This window comes from Bombus pyrosoma, linkage group LG5 (assembly GCF_014825855.1).
Source record: "Bombus pyrosoma isolate SC7728 linkage group LG5, ASM1482585v1, whole genome shotgun sequence".
Classification (NCBI taxonomy): domain Eukaryota; kingdom Metazoa; phylum Arthropoda; class Insecta; order Hymenoptera; family Apidae; genus Bombus; species Bombus pyrosoma.
This window is the reverse complement of record NC_057774.1, coordinates 7,101,921-7,118,750: the sequence shown is the minus strand read 5'-3', so window position 1 is coordinate 7,118,750 and position 16,830 is coordinate 7,101,921. Positions and strand designations below refer to the sequence as shown.

General features: G+C 43.1%; 1 protein-coding gene across 3 annotated transcripts in view; it reads left to right on the top strand.

Moving 5' to 3' along the window:
* The window catches only part of LOC122567665 (mediator of RNA polymerase II transcription subunit 20), a 136,684-nt gene extending 120,102 nt beyond the window's left edge, over nt 1-16,582 (top strand). For all 3 annotated transcript variants that reach the window (XM_043726467.1, XM_043726468.1, XM_043726469.1), the window contains 3 exons: nt 12,911-13,167; nt 16,113-16,223; nt 16,342-16,582. In XM_043726467.1, the coding sequence (XP_043582402.1) occupies nt 12,911-13,167; nt 16,113-16,223; nt 16,342-16,434 (461 nt within the window). In that variant the 3' untranslated portion in view covers nt 16,435-16,582. The remainder of the gene's footprint in view (nt 1-12,910; nt 13,168-16,112; nt 16,224-16,341) is intronic.
* Nucleotides 16,583-16,830: the final 248 nt, after the last annotated feature.

Genomic DNA, 16,830 nt, shown 5'->3' with positions numbered 1-16,830 from the left:
CCGAAGCTGTCGTCAATATCATTTAAAAGAAAATCGTCGATAAACCGTTCTCCGTTATCGTTAACAGCGGTCCACGATCATTCGTATCACTTTAAAAGATCCTGCATAAATATCTCCATTAACATCTACGTTCCGATCTTCAAACGCAGACCACTTTCCACCTCCTTCCCCTTCTCGAACGTAATCTCGACAAACTCGTCGAAGTCTCAGTCGATGGTCGCTCGACGATTTCCTCGCAGGTCACTGGAACGAAACATCATCTAAGAATTTCTCGTTGGTAGAACATAAATCCGTCGAGATATCGCGCGTCCGTTGCACGTTCTACAGAAGAATAAACGGAGGATCGGTGATCGATCGGCTCAGGAATCGCGCGTCCCTTTCATTCTCGAGACGATCAGCCGCGACGTTGTTCGAGCACGCAGTGCAACCCTTTCACGATGCATTACCGGTAGAGAAGCGACCGTTCAACCGTGGAGGAGACTGCTGCATCGGCTTTAGCAATTATCGTCGAAGCTGCGATCGATTGTTCGATGTGGCCTCTTCCTCCAGACGTCTCATCCTCTCCTCGGGCTTGCAGCTCGGCTGTGCCTCGAGTTTCCACCGGGATATTCCGCTTCCGCCAGTTCAACATTCCCATAGCCCTGACCCTGTTCCGTCCATGTTGTCTTAGGTCCCGTGGCAGCTCGGCAAACTCGATTTTATCGAGCTCGATGATAGACGACGATAAGCAGAGACTTCATCGTGGACAGGTTGAGATTGATACGAAGGAAGCTGGCTGATGTTCATTGATTTCCTCGGTTCGGTTAGACAACTCGATAGAATGCAAAGGATTTAAAGAAAGATTCGCCAGCAAGCAGAACTGTATTTAGACGAAGGGAAAATAAATCGAACGGCGTTACGATTATTGACCGGTTCGACGGGGTTAATCCGCGTGACGAACAGCCGAAATTGAAAATTATTTCGTTGGCCGAAATGCACGTTCCCATTCGAGCGCTCTAGGAGAGCAGCGGATCGGAACGGGTTGGCAAACGAGTCAAGCGATCGCGCGCTAGTTCCTCTTTAACGCAATCAATCTTTCGCCACCGCGTATACCCCGGAACACACAGACAGTAGTCACGACTGTGCGTCACGATGGAAATAACTGGCCCGTTCTGCTTCTTATTTATACCCCGATCGGCTCTCGTCGGATCCTAACCGATTGGGATCCCTCGAGGGCTGCCTTGGCTATCTCGGGATCAGTCAAACTCTCCCAATTATCCGTGACATACGTGACTTATCCATCTAGTTGAATCACCGATCCAACGAATTTAAAACATCCGATAACGATCCGAGTATAAGGATACGTAGGTCCGGCACCACGTATCACACCGATCTAAACGTCCTGCGATTCTCTGATCGAATAGAAACCCCTATCCCGTTTCTCTTACACTTCCCTCTTAGATACTAACTGCGCTAACACTGTCTCCTTCGGCTCTCGCACACTTCTCTACGATTATACTCGAAACGAGCCGCACCAACAATATTAGTTTTGGAATAAGAACGCGAACTCGTCGATATTCGATTATTCAGACATCGACGCACTGTGATTTACCGCGACGAGAATACGCAAGGGGAGGGAGCGGGATTTTTGACGAAGAAGACAATCCGTAGGGAACGTTGCTCGTGACAATCGCCGTGTTTTCGCGTCGGTCGAACCGCGACGAGCGGGACATACACCCGACGCTGAATCGCGGCCAACTGAGAGGGAGAAAACAGCCCCCTAGATACTAGCGTCGGTTGGCTGTGGCATCGCGCACGGAAACCCCCTGCGCAACGTTCGCCCCAACCCTCGTGCACGAGAGCGCGACGAGCACCGAGTTTCTACGGCGAAACCGGGAATCTCGCCGTCTTCGATGCTCACTTTCGCACTCGTTTATGATTAGTGACAAGTGTACCAGATATAATGGGAACTGGATCGACTGGTTCGGAGAAACAGGGTGCATCGTGTCATATCGACGTCGAAAACGACCGGTGCTATAGAGGTGATATTCGTGTTTTTAATTTCCGACTTTCGAGGGTGGGTTCTTTGAGCGAAGATTATTTAGATTTCCTGTTTCTTTCGCTTCAATTGTGAAATATATCGTATAGGTAGGTTCTCAGATTTTTCATCGCGCAGTGAAATATTATACGATGTATGATTGTTAACATCTGTTAAGTTATAATTAAGTTACTTAGATACTCATTTTTGGATATTGAAATTACTAACACGTGGATCATCGATACTTAATTGATAATATATATTATTACGTGTTAATTATTAATAGCAGCGAGAGTAGGAGAAGCAGTAAACCTGTATACTTCTGTATATCTTTTGTATCATTCTATCACCTGCACTGCAAAATCTTCAAAACAATATCCGACTGTTCATAATGGAACTACAAAGTACTTTCAAGGTACGATGTATGCCATACATAGTTGCAAGATATTTTATAAACCGTGGAAACCAAAAGAATTCTTCGAACGTACAAGTAAGAGGCAAACTCCTTTGTCGTTGCTCCTCGCAAAACAAACACACATTGGAGAAAAAAACTATAAAGCGCAAGAGGCTTCAGAGCAGCCATACTCTCGAGCGTCCCTTCAAAGGAAACCTGTCAAAGAAAAATATATCGATGGAGAGGCGAAGGATCTGACAGACGCAATTCCCGCAAAAGCAACGCAATCTCATGGACGCGGAATCGCGGAACCAGCGCAATGGACATAGCAAAGCAATCAGTGAATGAAGCTCGTCAATCTCGAATCGGTTTTAATACACTCGATTGTGCCGGATCGAGAGAGTTCAAAGCGGCCGAAATTCACCGCGATACACCGTGGATTTCAACGAGGTTTCACCCTCGAATTGCCGATGAAACGCGACCAGCCCTTGATGTCGACTCTCCATGGTGCAACAGACGTTGCAACGCGAACGATGCAACCGAGCAGCGAGAAACGTGGAAGAGAAGGAGAGGAGGCGGAAGAGCTGAATGGCGAAGCGAACGTTGCGGCTTTTCACGGGGTCAATCGGTTTTAATTGCGTACTCCGGCTACTTGACTAATTGCTTAGATTGCTTGTCAGATGTTATGGCCGGCCTAATGAAACGGCGGCCTTGCTCCATGCTTTTCAATGGACTCAATGGAGGAATTCGAGGATGAAAGTAGCGTCTCTCGATGGAAACTGCAATTTGCTGATCAGTGAAAAAGGGACAATTAGACGACTCATCGACCAACCGACTGAATGTACGTTACCATTCGTAAAATCTGGCTACTTCGGTCGTCTTGCAGTCTCGGTGTGTGCGAATTTTACCGGAACCTACGGTACAACGTCAGCAGAGAGTTTAACAATTTGGATCAGCTGTTGCACACATTCAAATTACCTGAATCGTTATATCTATTTGCATATGTTCGTATCGAAAGACTTCCCGTCATCTTGCAGATACATCCTCGATCGTCTGGTCTGTAAATAAGAAATGAAAAAAAGCTGAGGATAGGTAGTTTGTCAACTAATCGCAATAACAGCAATCGCGAACATCGTTCTTATCGTCAGTTGAACCTGACGAAGAAGTTGAGTTGAACCTGAAGAATATGCCCAGTCGAACATATACATATTTCAACGTTAACGCAATTTGAATATAATGGTCATCAGAAAAAAAGCAACACCCTGGCAGAAAATTGGTCGAAGAAATAAATAAAGGGAAGAACAAGTGCAAGCGTTGTTTTGCGTAGAGACTGCAGCGTCCGAACGATGGAGTGATCGGTGCGCCAAACATTGAAAACGACCCAGGAGCATCAGCGCGTTCGATCGAGCGAAATCACGAGGCTGCACAACAGGGAACGAGACCGCGTCGAATTAAGGGCCGCAATAAAATACGATTCCACAACACTCATCTGGCCCGGGGCACGCCCAAAAAAGGATTCAACGTATCGGTCGTACGGCTGAATGCAGGATAAATTACTCGACAATGAAGTCCTCCCTCCTCGTTCCCCACGGCACCAACCGACGAGATTTTTCGTTTCGACCCCGTGCGGCGGAGGGATGCCAGGATACAATGGAATCGTGGTCCGGTCTGTTTGCGTCACGAGAGCTCTCTGCAACTAGGGGAGCCGAGCAACGTGGAAACACGAGAGCCACGTCGACGACTCTGACTCGCGCGCCTCTCGTTGTCCATGTTCCACGGAACGAATTCCACAAGCCAGAACGAAGGAAGCGACACACGAGTGTGTCGGACTGCGCCGCGGCGCTTTTCTCCATTAATCATCGACATCGACCCCGATTTGTCACGATTCTTAAAACGACAGCGTAAACACGCAAGCAAGCAGTGGGCCTGCAGGTTCAGAGGGAATAAAACGTAGCCGATAGTCGTTACGATCTTCTCTTTCAACTGGGATATCGATCTTTCGACGGGCCTACCTCATTTTCCCGGTTGCTTCTCGTGTTTAATTTAACGTGAAGGTGGTACGATGATAATAGAAGGATCACGTAAGCTGAAGAGGAAAAATAATCTCGTGTCGTTGGTTGATTTAGAGAGACACAGATTTAAAAGGATAGGCAATAGGTGGAGCGAGGCTGGTGAGAAATTAGAAGGCGTAACAAACACGAGGTCCTTATCGATCAGCCGGGACGCTTAACTCGGTCCACATCGTTCCAACTTTCTCCTTAAACCCTAACATTATTATCAAAGTCAATAGTTGGCCAAACTATTCGTACAAATACCCTTATGCCGGTGTAATCGAAGGGAGAATGAGACACGGTGGTACGGTGAGAAGGAGCCGAGCTAAGATGATAGAGAAAGGAGAAAGGGTGGCGTTTCAAGAGGGTCACTTTTCTCTTGCTGCTCGTTCGATCGGCCGACAAGATTTGCGATCGCTTTATTAAAAGTTGCAGCTGCTGCCAGCCGATCGACGATGCCCGGTCAAAGTTTATAAACTCGATATCCCTATACTTATTAGCGAGAAACAAGAGAAAGACGAAAATGATAAAAGGAATAAGTTTGCTCCGTGAAAGCCTCTGTCGGAAGTATTTCGATATTCCTATCTCTCTTCTTGCGTCGATACGAATTTTGCACTCGCGGAATTTCCTTCTCGGCGTCATACAAGATACTGTATTTCTGCAAAAACAGCAAGAACAGAATAGAAACTTGGTTGTCTTTTTGCAAACTTTTAATATCCATCGCGTTAATAGATGGAAATTCTCGCATTGGAAGGATGAAACGCGCTCTTCTTACGATTCGCCAAATTCGTATTTCTCTTTTCTTCTTCCACTCTCTTTTCCCCACTGTATCGTAAAATGTTTAGTTTGAAAAATAATAGCGATTACGAGGTGACGTCGTGAGAGAACGACCGTTTAAAGAGGGTCCATCGATGAACGACAATCTCGATAGATAAGTCTCAATCTTCTAGTCGTTGTTAACGAGAGCACGAAGTTGTTGGTTTACTTGGCTCGTAAACCTACATAATGACAAATCGACTATCTCCTTGCGAAATATCTTTACAAGCGATAATATCTTTAACAGCGTACACTGGTCGGGAGAGACTATTAGCGATCTAATATCAGGGATAGACGTTATTCGTTTCGCATACCGAGTTAAATACGTTACCAGCCAAAGATAGATCCGTCTCGTCGATCTTAACAAATGACACCCATTTGTCAAAGATACTTTTTAGCCTAATAAATATTACGCCTGTAGAAATGCTGAAATGTAAAATTAAATCCTACGTCATCCCACACCCTGAATACGCAACGTGTTCTTCGTGACTCAACTAGCGTACATCGCTTGAATTAACACGTCCGAAACCATCTGGCAATAGGACAACAATGAAACAACATATACATAATATGTACCGTGTGTTCCGTGTGGTCATTGAAATCGTATTTCTATCGCATCGTTGATTTACGATTTATTTTCACACAGGACAATGCCACCATTATTCGACCCACAAAGCTGTTCGTCTACGCGAAAAATACCGTTGCGCGTATTTTTAATGGCGGGCTACTATCCGAAGCCAGCATTATTCTTATTTAAAAGTTACCACGAAACCAGAACGTATTTCAGCCCGTCACGCGCGCTTCTGAATTCGACGCGTTTGAAAAAAGAAAATTGATAACTCGATCGTAAATTCGTTGGAACGTTGAAAGCCCGCGAAAAGATAGCGTGACAGAATGGTCGAGCCAGGGCCAGCGACGTCGTAGCTGAGAAAAGGCCCTCTGAGAGATGAGAAACGTCGAGGGGCATTAATTTACGTCCGAGTTTCGCCAACGTTTCTCTGTTAAAGAATATAAATTCGCGATCTCGCGCCGCGCGGTTAATGGAGCATCGATACTTGAAACGCATAAAGATTAAGCATCGTCTACCACTGTCGCGTTCCTTCTTAAGTCCGACGCTTTTACTCGTCCCTTCAAATTCCTCGAACAAGTCGGTTTCATTTGGAAATCGCCTGAATTTCTATTGTATTTCCTGCAAATAATACGAAGATCTTATTCTTATGATAGCACGATTTCCGAAACACAGTCACAATTTGTACGGTGCGTGTCGAAAGCAAGGAAAAAGCGTTTGATCGGAATGAAAAGTCAAGAAATCGATATATGACAATTATTATTTCCATCTCAATCTACTTATTCTGATCTACGTAATTATATTTCAGCCTTATTTCATGCCCCAAAATAAGCTATTTCTTATCGCATCGTACACGATTGAACATCTATTACGTTTAGTTCTAACTGCCGCAAGTGAAACCACTTTAGAAGCGACTTGTACACAGTGCAAGAACCTCTCCGCGTCCAGTTGCAAAACTCTCGGTGAACAGCCAGACTTCGGCGTGACTATCGAGGCAGCAATATTACCGATATTTTATCATAGACGTTTCAAACTAGAGCGACGCGATCCGCTGACCCGATACGTGCGAGTGCGTCGATATGGACAATAAATTAGAGATGGACGTTCCATCCAGTGCGTATTAATTCGTCGGCCGCGGCACTTGAACGATTCGGGGGAAAAATCAAAATTCGCGGGCCACGTTCACGCGTTCCACGGTGCGGCATTTGAACGAGGATCCGGGACAAATATCAAAAAACGTGTGTCACGTGCAATTTTCCTAAAACTTGATGTCGGAAGATCCGAAGCGAGTGAAAGTATGTTTATCAAATCTCTGTTAGTATTTTCCCTGGTCTCTGGCTCCGTTCAAATATCCTGGACATTTATTCCTTTGTGTGGTTACACACGGTGACGTTCAAATTGATAGTGCGGATGTCGGGAACGATATTCCCATTTTTTCGTAAGTACAGAAATCATTTATCCTCCCTTCCGTTTACTTAGATATCGCGCTGACACTTAGTAAAGCACAAAGTTTCGGCGTAACCTTTGCAATTTTCTTGCAACACCTCAACCAAGTCGCGATTGCGAATGGATTTTATTAAAAGAATAGGACATCCGGTATGAAAGTTTACAGGTGAAAAGAACTATATAGCAAATTAGTACAATATCTTCTTGGCACGTAACAATCAAAATTACAGGATGATTTGAATCGCTTTTTAAAACTGCCCTTCAAGGAAAAAGAGAAATTTTCTATTGGAAATCATATCTTTCAAACGATTAGATTTTCATGTACAAACGATTTTTTACTAATCCTCTATCGATTTCGGAATTGTTATATTTATTTACATTTATATCATTCACTCACAGGCTGGTCGATATCATCGATAATAGGTAATAAGATGAAAATCGGAAAAGCCGCATTGTGCACCGGGCCAGCGCGTAACTCCATTTATCGACCAAATAATTCGCCGCTTCGTACAGTAACGCTTCGTTAATAATTTCTAGCGGCCACGTGAGCAACCGTGAAGCAAAATGCTCGCGGATCCGCGATGTTCTCGCCCCGAAATTCGATTAACGCGGCTGATAACTCCGGACAAAGACAGGTGCAATCTCAGCGGCGCGATCGCTCAATGAGAGTAATTAATGGCCTCGTCTGGACCTGCATCGTAACGATAAAACTCAAACGCGATAGATTGTGAGAATGGTGTATAACAGGGCGAAGAAGAACGACCCCGGGATAGAAAGTGAAACGATTCCAGATAAAGGCAAGGATAGAACGGAAGGAAACGGCAGAGGAATAAAAACAAAGGAACGAAACGTGATGGGAAGAGGTGACGGATCGCAAATACGTTTGGCTGGGTGGTATTACAGTCGAAGAATTTGCGGGCGGAGATGGAAACCGCGTGGTCGATACCCCGACCAACTTTATCTCGTAATTCGTTACTAACTGCCGTTTTTTATGAGACCTATTTCACGGCTATCGGACGTGCTGCGATAACGAGCTGCAATTGCGAAGCTGGACGTGCAGAGTGCCGAATACACCCGATATCCCCGATTACCTTCTCTGGCGATCGATGGACAGATTAATTTTTTGCCACACGCAATTCTTTCGCGATTACGAGTTATGGTATTCTTCCAAACTGTTTAACTTCTCAAGTTTCGTTGCACGGAAATTACCTTTAACGTATCTTGTAATAATAGTTGCTCTTCCATCGCAAACTTTCCTATTTAAAAATATTTATTGTTGAAAGATATGATATGTCAGATACGTGCGTATTGCACAACGGATCAATCGCTACACTCGCACGGTTAGTCTGAAATTTCCAGGAATTACTACACATTGTCGGTGTTTGTCAGGGCGTTTACATCTACAGGTATCTGGTCATCCGAATGTCTGAACATCGTCATTTATAAATGGCTCACTCAGAGACCATGCTGATCAACCCTGAGAATTGTTTCTTTTCCAATTCACTTTGATATTTACTGTTATTTCAATTATCGATATACTTTTTTTTACATGGTAAAATTCTCATGGACGCTCCGCCGCTCCCGGAAGAGCGACGGGGTGGTGTCGGACTCTCACCGACTAAAACCCCACGGTGGCCTACCTAACGCTTAAGAGGAGTGCTCCGGGACCTCTTTCGAATTGCTTCCGGAGCTCTCCTGCGTCTTCTCCCTTTCAAACTATCGACATACTGCATGTAGAATGACTCCTTGTACGGTAGAACCTCGCTCATCCGCACCTCGTTCATGCAAACAAATTCAGACGCAACTTCCGATATACGAACTCCTAAGTGAGCCTCTATTATCCTAACTATCCGGTTATGCGAACTACCGTGACCCTCGAACTGTTCGGACAAACGGAACGAAGGTTCTACCGTAGTAAAATAAATTCATGAGGTCAAACCTTCTATCTTTTCAAACGCTAAATGCAGTTATGTATTAATCTAGACATTTTTTAAACACGCTGTTTAAACATTAAGCAAATTACTATCTAATTATTGGGAAGTTCATCAAAAACGAAACAGACGCTGGCTACTGACAGAGGCTGAGGTATCTTTGATGGAACAGAAACGGCTAACTGGTAACCGTACTAATAGGTTTGATTAAATTGTATAAATTAGTTGAAGGATCAGTTTGCCTGTAACGTAGCCGCTACAAATTTATTTCGGGGTCATTACACCGATAAGATGTTATTGCTCGGTGATCCTTGCGGATGCTGGGGGTGGCGGGTCACATTTGCGGCTCCTGCAGCGGCCGTACATCCGTGTCGCGATGCATACGTGCGATGCAGACGATGCGGAATGCGGCATGCGGCGCGTCACAGGGCCGTACACGGTCGCTGGCGCGAATTACCCCGCAGAAAGCGGCGGAGGAGCAGAAAGGATGTTTCTAATCAGCCTGTTCGTTAATCCGAATTGCCGCCCGTGCGTTCCCATTGTTTTCGGGGAATTATGGAAACGGAAATAGGTCGCAGCTCTTGCACACCGCGCGCGTACGTTGTATCGACAAAATCTCCCGTTTCGAAGCTCACTTTCGACGAATCCTTCTCGTTACGCAACGCACAATGCTGACGCGTACGTCTTGCCCATGTGATGATCTTAATTACTACATTGCACAGGCCTTTCGTTTAATTACATGTACATGGATTTTATTTAATTTCCACTTCACTTGGTTTTACGATATTTTCAGAAAATTACGCGTATCTTTCTCATACTCGGCTTCACGCGCACGAAGTTCATTAAAAACTAAGGCTGTGTAGCGGCTTAGACTCTTCTTAACAGACGTATCTCTGTAAAGACTATAACACGATATCGCGCGTTTACCTTTGGCTTAGATTATTCCTTGCACCCGGTTTCACCCCTTTTGCATAATTAATAACGTTCATTGGCAAGCTAAAGTGGCGCAAATCAAAATTCAACTATCTCCAGGTTCGATCCTTAAGAGTGTCATCCATTTAGTTTCGTAATTAATTCATTTTAATTTTATTATCTGTGGCGATAGGTTTTCGTAACCAGAGAAAATACAGCGAATCTTTGCGAAAAGTAATCCTCGGCTATCGATTTGCCAAGTTACAAATCGACAATTTACGGTCTTCTCGAACACAGTTCTACGCTTTTACATCTCGCGTAGGCATGTGGATAATCAAACGACTGTTAATTCGTAGAATCTATTCGTAAAATCGATGCGTTAAATATCGCCGCTTGAAACAAACATCTCTTCCTGATATAAGGTAAAACGTGGAAGGATTGTAGCCATATTTTAATAGCGACGAATACGTTCGCCGCATAACGTTAATTAATTCGTATCTTACTTCGTATCTTAGCAGAAGACGCGGTCGTCCCTCTATTAAAGCGAAAAAACAGATAAAAACGTTTACGTTATTACGTACAACCGGTGGCAATAAATAAAGGGTGTAAAGTGGTGTAGAATTAAAGAGCATAAAGCTGTCCGCGGATTCCGCGATCCGTAATTAAGAATTTTGTCATTTGACGGCGCGTAGAGGGTGTGTTATAATTTAAGCCATAAATAATTCATGCGTTTGCACGCGGCAATGGCCTGTTATTATGGTGGACAAACCAGGTGAGGGGTTATATCGGATGAATTATGAATATTCAGTGGAGTTCGCACGTCGTATGTTTCTGTCTGGCCTGGTATTAATCTTGATACACGTGAGATCCGGCGCATCACGCGGCGAATTACTCGTAATCGAATTTTTCTTTCATCTCGTTCTATCGTACGAGATTTGAGGGAGGATCGTGGCGTCGCGTGATTACAAAAAGTAATACGGTTTCGTTAAACAAAGCACTAACATACCAAAAAATGGCACCATGTGTCGGGGAATTGATTTCATTGAGAGCAGAGACGCGCGCCAGCTACAACACGTAATTGCAAAAAATGTTAGGAATCTGTCGAATAAAGCTGCACGAATCTAGGGGCCGTAAAAAGGGAATTTATACGTTGCATGATGGAAAAAAGGAAAGAAAAGGCGTAGAATGAAAAAGTTGTAAATGACTGACAAAAGCAACGCGTGGTGTTGCATAGAATTGTCATTGTAAACGCATTATCGCTTCCTGTTAATTTCAATTCTGAAAACGGCAAAATAATCTCATTTCAGGTAACGAAATGCAGCTTCGAGCCTGTCAGATTTCCATTTCACCCCGCGTATAAATCGATCCTGTCTGATTTTATTATTCGCTGCATCAAACTCCAACTACATTATCATCTTCTGTCGGCTTCAATTGATCGACTTTAATCCCCTCGTATTACGCGAAATCGCAGATGACGGTATAATTGTTTACATCCAACCAACTGATTGAAACGTGAAAATGGTGGAATCGGCTCGCTCGCGCCGCGTTTTCTCGATCGTACGCGTTTCTCGTTCTCTCTCGACTGTTCGCCTGATCAGAATCATTTTTTCACGGAATTTGTATATTCCACCGGGTAACTTGCAATAAGAAGAACTTGACGACAGTCGTCAGAAGATAGAGCAAATTAGCGACAAAAACTGTGACACGATCAACGTGACCAATTTATATCGTTCCAATTAATATCGAGCGTCGAGTGTATAAAAATATATAATCCGCGTAAAGGGAGGATTAATAAAAATTGCTTCGTTTAAAAATGATTCAAAGGCAATCTCGATTTTGCATGGAAGATACGCCCAACTTACGATTTCAAGTTCCTCGGAAAGTATAATTTCCAGATATTTCCCTAGCTTCGGAAGAACATAGTTATGATAAATCACTGACGGAAAGCGGACGAGAAAGTTTGTTTTCCTCCTGTTAGGCAGAGAAGAGGAAGTCGAAGGAAATAGGCGAATCGACTAAACCGCGGATATTAGTTCTCGTTAACTAGCCGTCTGGGGAATTGGAAATTTATCGGAAAACGAGAGGATAGAGATCGTCGTGCCGGCCAATCCCGATAGTTTTCGCGTCCGGAGATTCATCGTACAAGTTGACAACATACGAACCCGGATAGAAGTTGCACGTAGCCTCGGCTGAACTTCAAGTTGCGTCCAAGTTTAGCTCGGTCGCGTTATATCCACGTGCATACCGGTGTAAACAGAAGCAACTCGCAGCATACTAAGCCTGGACGTACATCATCGTGCGCGATTCCGCGTCTCTGTTGCACTTGCTTCCCATACGGTCTATCTTAAGAGCAATTGTCAACGCGCTGTCATACGTAAGACACGAACATCTAAGAAGTGACCTAAAAGTTTCTACCGTCGCAGAGGAAGTCGTTACAGCGTATACGACAAAGTAACACGAGAAAATGACAGACTATCGAAATAAATGAACGTATGAAATTGTCGGATGTTAAATCGGGTAGCTGTATGTATGTTTTATCAATTTGTTTAATCTGGTTAGACAAACTAGGTACGCGATTAACACTGGATTCTGAAAAAACAAAGGAATTTTCAATGGAGAGTCAGTCGTAGTCGAATTAAACAATTTATCGAATATCCTCGTAGCAAATTATTTATATTTGTCTATTTGCATTTATATGAAGAAGGAGAGAAAAAGCTGCCTTCCTTGCATATTCGAAAAATTGATTCTATGTTTCTCCTTTTTTATTTGTTAAAGGTGCTCAACGAACTCTGCACGTGCTCCACAACTCGGAGCAGCCAGCGTCAGCCTTCGCGATTCTAGAATCAGGGAACAAAGTGGTGCCGCTGATAGCGGATGGTCTGTTCGATCTCTTAATGTACAAGATGTCGAGCGTCTACACGAACAAAATGCAAAAGATGGAATCGAAGGGTCCGCGATTCGAGATCGGCGATTTCTGCGTGAAACTCGGCAGCGTGACGATTAATCAGAACTTCAAAGGCGTTCTGGTCGAGGTAAGCGATATCTACAAGCGGAACCAAATGAGATTGATGGATTCTAAGCGATCTTTAATCCCGAAGGAAGCTAATTAACCCCGAAAATAACGGAGAACTCCGAAATGAACCGACGTCTTTTCCATTTCTTCGCGGTGGCGGAGTTTCGTAACTTTTCATAGCAGGCAGAGAGAACTTTCGGCCAGATAATCGGTTGAATTAATAATCGCGGCAGATGTCTAGCTCGGGTGATATTCGCGAAACTCGTTACCAGGCTAGCCGACTGCCGCGTTGCCAAGGGATTGCGAAGGATCACGCCAGCTAATTAACTCGCGATTAAACTTGGGAACCGGCGAAATAGCCTGCGCTACTTCAGAACGCCTTGTCGATCACACGACGGTCGCAGTAATATCGATCGACAGTTTTAGCCCACCGTGAGATTCGTTATACACGCGTGAATTACCTCTGTTCGTTACGAGCGTCACCAAAGGCGGACCTTCCTTTTCTATTTCGATCGAGTTTCGATGAAACTTCGATTAAATGCTCGTGAAAGCGCGCGGACTATCGAGAATATTGGAAGGATTCGATTTGTACGATCAATTGGCCGCAGATGATTGCCTACAACTGCAATATCGCGTCGAGTGACAACATCGAAATATCACGGGTTTGCCCACGAAAGGATATTCCAACACTTGCAGATAAATTTTATGAATATACAACGTTATGTGTCTTCGTAGGAAACATTAAGAGATTTAGAAAAAAAATACGAGGCATTAAAATACTGTCACGTCGATAGAGCTTCTCTTTTAAATTGAAAGTGCATCAGGTTTGAACAGAGATTTAATAAAAATTGAATTTCTGTAGAACGCGTTTTGCTTCCGCTCGACTCGTTTCTGACCGCGGCGTTTCATACTGTCGCACACGAGGATTTCGTTCGCCTGATACCGCAAACGCGTTTCTGTGAAATTCTAGCTGCGAACGTACGATAGGTGCACGGGATAGATAAATCGATACGAGGAAATATCACGAAATTTGCGGTAAAATACCGGAATCTCGTTTGAAAGATATTCGAAAATATGCCCCCTCGATGCTCCCAGTTATAAAAGAAATCTTCTTTAATTAAAACGAAAAACTGAAGTTATACGCTTCTTGCATTAATTACTGCTATCTAGAATTCGATTAGCTCGGAAAATTAATTAAACGGCATTCGGGCAAATTCTAACTTTTAAGAAATCAACTTTTGAAATTTGCATTATTAACCGTCTGATTTACGGTTTCTTTAATATTATTTAATAAATCTCGTTGTGAAAGAAGTTGAAACAACGATGATCGTTCCACCTATCGTAACTAGAGTTTTTAACGCGTGAATGTTTCTCGGTCATCGGACGTAGCCTCGCAATAGCGTGAAAATGGTGTAACTTCCGTTCTACAAGGTGGACCAACGATGCGGTCCTTCGACCGATCCACCAGCCATTTGTATCGGTAACAGCGCTGTTTGTACTCTACCACGACGTCGAATATGTTACGATAAAGCCCCTGTTCCCCCATTAATTTCACTCGAGAAAATACCACACCGTAGAACCGTACTAACTCACGCTCCTCCGCGTCACCATCTTCCTCGTTTCTACGTTCTTTCGCGTTCTCTGCGATGCAAGAAAAACCGTCGCGTGTTGCTTTTTTATAAAAAGATGATCCTATGGTCGTTGCAGTTTTCACGACCTGCAAACTTACAATGTTTTTTAATTTACGATTTGGAAAGTTTTTACGTTTAAAAAACTATGAATAAAACGATACGAAATTTATAGCTTCGCAATTTCTTAACTTCGGATTCGTAATTTCTCAATTTGTTAACTTTGACTTCGTAACTTTCCAATTTGTAAGCTATGACTTCCCGATCTCAGAGCTCTGATTTCGCAACTTCCCGGTTTTTAAGTTTTGAATTCGTAATTTTCCAATTTCTAAACTCTGAATCCGTAAGTTGCCGATCTCTGAGCACTGGATTCGCAACTTTCCGAATTCTAAGCTTTAAATTCGTTTTAAATTACTTTTAAATTTCTTTTCAAATCGCAAATTGATAAGTAAAGATGGAATAAAAATGGACATAGTCGTCGTTTCGCCTTCGGTCGGAGGTTTCCAGCAATCCGTTGAATACTTCTACGATCGATTTCGATGAAAATGATACCTGCCGCTTCCTTTGACGTAGCTGAGCATGATCTTGATCGGCGAACGCGAAGCAAAGAGAAACGAGCAACGAAAAGAGCGAATGGTTCACGGTCGCGATCGATTCTTCTCGCAAACTCCATTCAGAGAGACGTTGTTTCAACTTCTTTCAATTTCAATTTCAATTTCAATTTCACGCGGGTAACATAATACTCTGCGACATTTACACGCTTTCACAATATCGACGACATTTTATGTTCTACGATTTTGCTACGATAAAAGATGAAATATTTCAGCTTTTGCGTGACGACTTTCTGTCACCACGTTCTTTATTGTACATTTAAATCAGCCTCATTTGCAGTCAAATCAAATCAGTCTGTTAATCGTAACACACCACGAGGCGCTTTCGATCAGAGAATTACTTGCTAAACAAGTTCGTGGAGCAAGAAAAGCGTGTCGGTGGTTGACGTATGCCGCAAACCGGAAGACGTTCCCTCGAGCGTTCGCGCTTTCTTCGAACCGGAGATATCCTGTCGTCAGGGCGAGAAACAAGCATAACTTTCGATTACGTTAAACACGCCTTGTTATCGTTTCTTTCCACTTCCATTCTGTTTCTTTACTTCTTCACAGATTTCCTTTTCTCTCCTAAGTTTCGATTGCGTCTGGAAATAATTTCCCTGAAAATAAGAAATATCGAAGCAGAATAAAAGAATCGTCGTGAAAAATCGAAAAAGGTACATCAAGTACCGTGTACTTGTTGATTATTTCTGAATATATATTAAATAATTGTTTTCCATGTTTCATAGGTGGAATATAGACCCTGCGTGGTTCCCGGAAGTGCATGGGAATTGATGCGTGAATTTTTACAAGGATTCCTCGGATCTACCGTGTCCAATCAAGCACCGCAGTATTTGCAGGTAATTCAATGAATAAAATGCTTTTACGGAGAGATAGCGTGCGTCAACACTGTTTGCTTTCGATAGTCAACAATGTATTCCGCTGAAAAAATAATTCAAGTTTCTCGTCTTTTTATAGAACCGAATGAACGATATTTATCAACCATTGGATACGATACAACAGTATCTGGAACATTTCGGTCAGTATAGGAAAGCCACTGGTGTAATTTAAGGGGATTTTTAATTTATCGTTCTTTGTATCGAGATAATCTGTATCAAGATCTCGTCGATAATTTTAATGATCGTATCATTTGGTAATTTTATGCTACCAAATTTTACCGGTAATCTACTTCTGTAACAATAAATTTCACTTAACAAAATATCTCTTATTCTTATCACAAACTCTGTTAACAAAATCCTTATTATTTCAATTAACAAAATTATGAAGATGATCTACTCTTGGCTCTATATGCCATATATGTGTGTATATACATTTACATTTTAGTAAGTAGTATTCTTGACAGAAACCAGTTACCGACGGAGCCATCTCATTGCCAGTTATTGCCAGTCATTGAATGAATACATGCATTGATTAAGGACAGAATAAACGTAACATTAAATGGAATGT